This window comes from Fusarium proliferatum (genome assembly GCF_900067095.1).
Source record: "Fusarium proliferatum ET1 genome assembly, contig: FPRO_scaffold008, whole genome shotgun sequence".
NCBI classification, from domain to species: Eukaryota; Fungi; Ascomycota; class Sordariomycetes; order Hypocreales; family Nectriaceae; genus Fusarium; species Fusarium proliferatum.
This window is the reverse complement of record NW_022194797.1, coordinates 637,236-640,448: the sequence shown is the minus strand read 5'-3', so window position 1 is coordinate 640,448 and position 3,213 is coordinate 637,236. Positions and strand designations below refer to the sequence as shown.

Here is a 3,213-nt window from a genome sequence, read left to right as displayed (position 1 = left end):
TTGACCCAGCGGAGAAAGGCCTTGGCTGTCTTCTCCTTTGATGCTGTCTGCAGTGGTGGCATCTCTTCTTGTTGGAAGCGTTTCTGGAGGAGCTTAGGACGCCTGCACGAGACAAGAAGCTCATCTGTGCGTCGGAGTCGTGTTCTAAAGCTATTTTCTGCCTGTTGATACCTTCGCTTTATGAGATCGTGGTAGGTAGGTTGACGGGTTGGCAACGTTCTCCGCACAAGAGGATGAGCGTCGTCAAGTGATTTGAGCCGCGCGGAGAATCTCCATCGCCGTTTTTCCAAGAGTTGATCAACTGGCGGTATGCCGCTCTCGTGGTGGAGGATGGTGATGGGCGTCGTTTTCCAGATGGGCAGTATGGCTCTCATGGACTGGTGTAAGGCCTTGTTCATTCTTTGTATGAGATGTTGATTGCTCGATGGCGTGTCTCTATTAGGCTGACTCCATCGCGGTCTGGTGGTGCCCGGGTACCAGGCTTCAGATCCATGCAATAGTACCGGCTCGACACAAGCCATGACGGCACTTCGCACGGCGCTTGGGAGAGGGCCGTGTATCGTGTTGGCGAGACCCCGTAGATGATAGGCGACGGCATGCGCCTTGGCCGCCCACTTTTCGACGTGAACGCGGAACGATAGCCTGCTGTCAAGCCAGATGCCGAGCCAGCGTATGGCTGGCTCGGGGTGCTTCTCGACATCGCCGTGGCGTATAGCCGGCGTGGTCCTGAGTTTGCTGCGAGAGAAGTGCATGACTTCGGTCTTTTTCGGGTCAAACGAAACGCCATTTGCTGCACCCCATCGAACCATCTCGCCGATGGAGCTGGAGGCCGTTGCAGTGGTTTCATCTATTGTGTCGCCTATAGAAAGGATAGCCGTGTCGTCTGCGTAGCCGAAGCGGCCCTGAGGGTTGCCTAGTCGGTGGATTGGCTCAGTGTAGAGCAGGAAGAGGATGGGCGATACTGGTGAGCCTTGAGGCAGTCCACACTGGAGAGGAGCGAAGGGCGTGAGGGTGTCTTGATACCTCACGCGGGCTGAACGATCCTTCATGAAGGACTCAGCCCATCTGACGAGATGGTCGGGCCAGCCCTGTTCACGGAGACGCAAGACTAGTCTCTTGCGCATGACGGTGTCGAAGGCACCTTGGATATCCATCGTGACCAGGGTGGCCACCTTCTTGCGTGCAAATGCTTCTTCGATATCGTGGATCAAGGCGGTCACCAGGTCTGTTGCCGACCTTTTGGGGAGAGCGCCCGCCTGTTGTGGATGAAGGACGCCATAGTGAACAGCTGCCCACGCCAAGCGGCGAGCGATCAATCTTTCCAGCCCCTTTCCGAGACAGGAGAGCAAGGAGATGGGTCGCCATGCCCCTGGCTTTGTGAGGTCTCGTCGTCCCGGCTTCGCGATCATGACCACCTCCGCCTGCTTGAATGGTTCCGGGTGATGACCCAAGGAGAGGCACCTTTCGAACAAACGACGGATATGCGTCCCGACGATGTGCCACACGGCTTTGAGAAGATTGACGGTGATGCTATCCGCCCCAGGGGAAGTATTGCCTGTATGGATAGTCGCATGCTGTGCCTCGTCTAGGGAGACTTCGGGTGAGAATGTGATCGATCGAGGAGGAGAGACTGGTGTCCAGGGGTCTCCAATATCGTCATCAGAAGTTCGGCGTTCCAGTAACGCTCCCCGAAGTGCGCTCGCCTTGTCCATCTGAGTTTCGTATACAGCGTCGTCGACCTGCAGGGGAGGCGGCTGGAAGGGCCCCGGAGATTTCAGCCACCGGACGGTCTTGAAGACAGCACTGCTGCTGGAGAAGCTATCGATGAGTTCCCGCCAGTACTTTCGTTTTGCTCGGCGGACCACGCGATGAAAGTCTCTCTTGGCGATCTGAACATCCTGATTGAAGCTGAGGGGGTGCCTCCTTCTGATGGCCCGGAATGCAGCCGCGGCACAGGCGCACTCTTCTGTCCACCATGGAGCTGGGCAGCCACCTTTCCGTGAGGGCCGACCCACTGCCTTCGCTGCTGATGTTAGCAGATTTACAAGTGAAGACGCAAGATTGTCCAGCTCCGCGGGCGTTGAATCTCTGAGGGGGATCTCTGTGGCTCCAAGCTCTACGATCTCGACGAATCGTTTAAGCTCATCTTCTGTCGTCACTCGAATCTTGCCCGGCTGTAGTGGAGCGGGCTTTATGTTGGGGAGAGTCAAGCTGAGGGTGAAGTGGTCGGAGCTAGTGGCGAGATGGTCCTCAACAGTGGCTTCAGCAAGTGGGATGTTGGCAAAAGCGAGATCGATTGTGTTGCCGTGTGGGTTTGTTGGGATATCTAACGTGTTAAGCAGGTCGATGTCATTCTCTGATGCCCAACCGGCAATCTCTTGGCCGCGGTCCGTAGTCTGCCCTGTCTGCCAGCTTCGATGTCTAGCATTGAAATCGCCAGCGACGAGGCAGCGTTCCGGGACAGGCCATCGAAGCAGCGTGTCAAGGGCATCCCTTTCGTCGTTCTGGCGGTAGAAGTTGACTACAGTCACGCCATTGATTGTGATCCAGAGAATATCGCGAGTCTGGAACGGTCGTATCTGGTCAGCGAGAAGCCTTGGGTCTCGTCGGACATATGTCATCACTCTAGGTCGAGTATCGTTACTGTCCCAGGACTCTACTGGCGTGAACGTGTCGTAAGCAGGATGGGTCTTCGTCAGGCAGCGCGTTTTCGTATGGGCTGTCCACGGCTCCTGCAGGAGCACGATGTCATATCGTTCCGAGTCAGCCAGTGCCAGAGCGCAGTCGTGAGCCGGAGGGATCTTGCCGACATTGGCCTGGAAGACCTTGAGCGGCTTCCTGTCGTTCTTTCGTGTCTGCGAATATCTATTCCTGGTCATGAGGACGAGTAATGAGTACAATTCGACGCTTTCGTGGCGAGCCTGGTCTAGGATGCTCGGGCTCCTCCATTTCATAACCCGCCCTGGGGGCGGTGGCCACCATGATGCACGAAGGTGCTCGTGACGCGGCCGGGCTCGAGTCTCGAGCGTCTGGACGTTCGTCTGCTGGGGTATCGTCCCTCAGCAGCTCGGTCGTGTCTTGTCGGATTTCTATGTGGGATTCTGGTTGTGAATCCAAGTGACGTTGTCGGTACGTCTCAGCGCCCACTATTCTGATGTGTTCCCGTTGTTCTTTGCTGAGCCGGCGGAGGACGCCACGCACTTTCTTCGGCCG

The 3,213-nt window shown here is 56.7% G+C and overlaps 1 protein-coding gene across 1 annotated transcript; it reads right to left on the bottom strand.

The window, feature by feature from the left end:
- Positions 1 to 297: 297 nt before the first annotated feature.
- Positions 298 to 2,879, bottom strand: FPRO_13924 (uncharacterized protein; the record flags this gene model as incomplete). Its single annotated transcript, XM_031218893.1, has 2 exons — positions 298 to 389; positions 449 to 2,879. The coding sequence occupies 2 exons, from the start codon at positions 2,877 to 2,879 to the stop codon at positions 298 to 300; spliced, it is 2,523 nt and encodes an 840-aa protein (XP_031084706.1).
- Between the last annotated feature and the right edge of the window lie 334 nt (positions 2,880 to 3,213).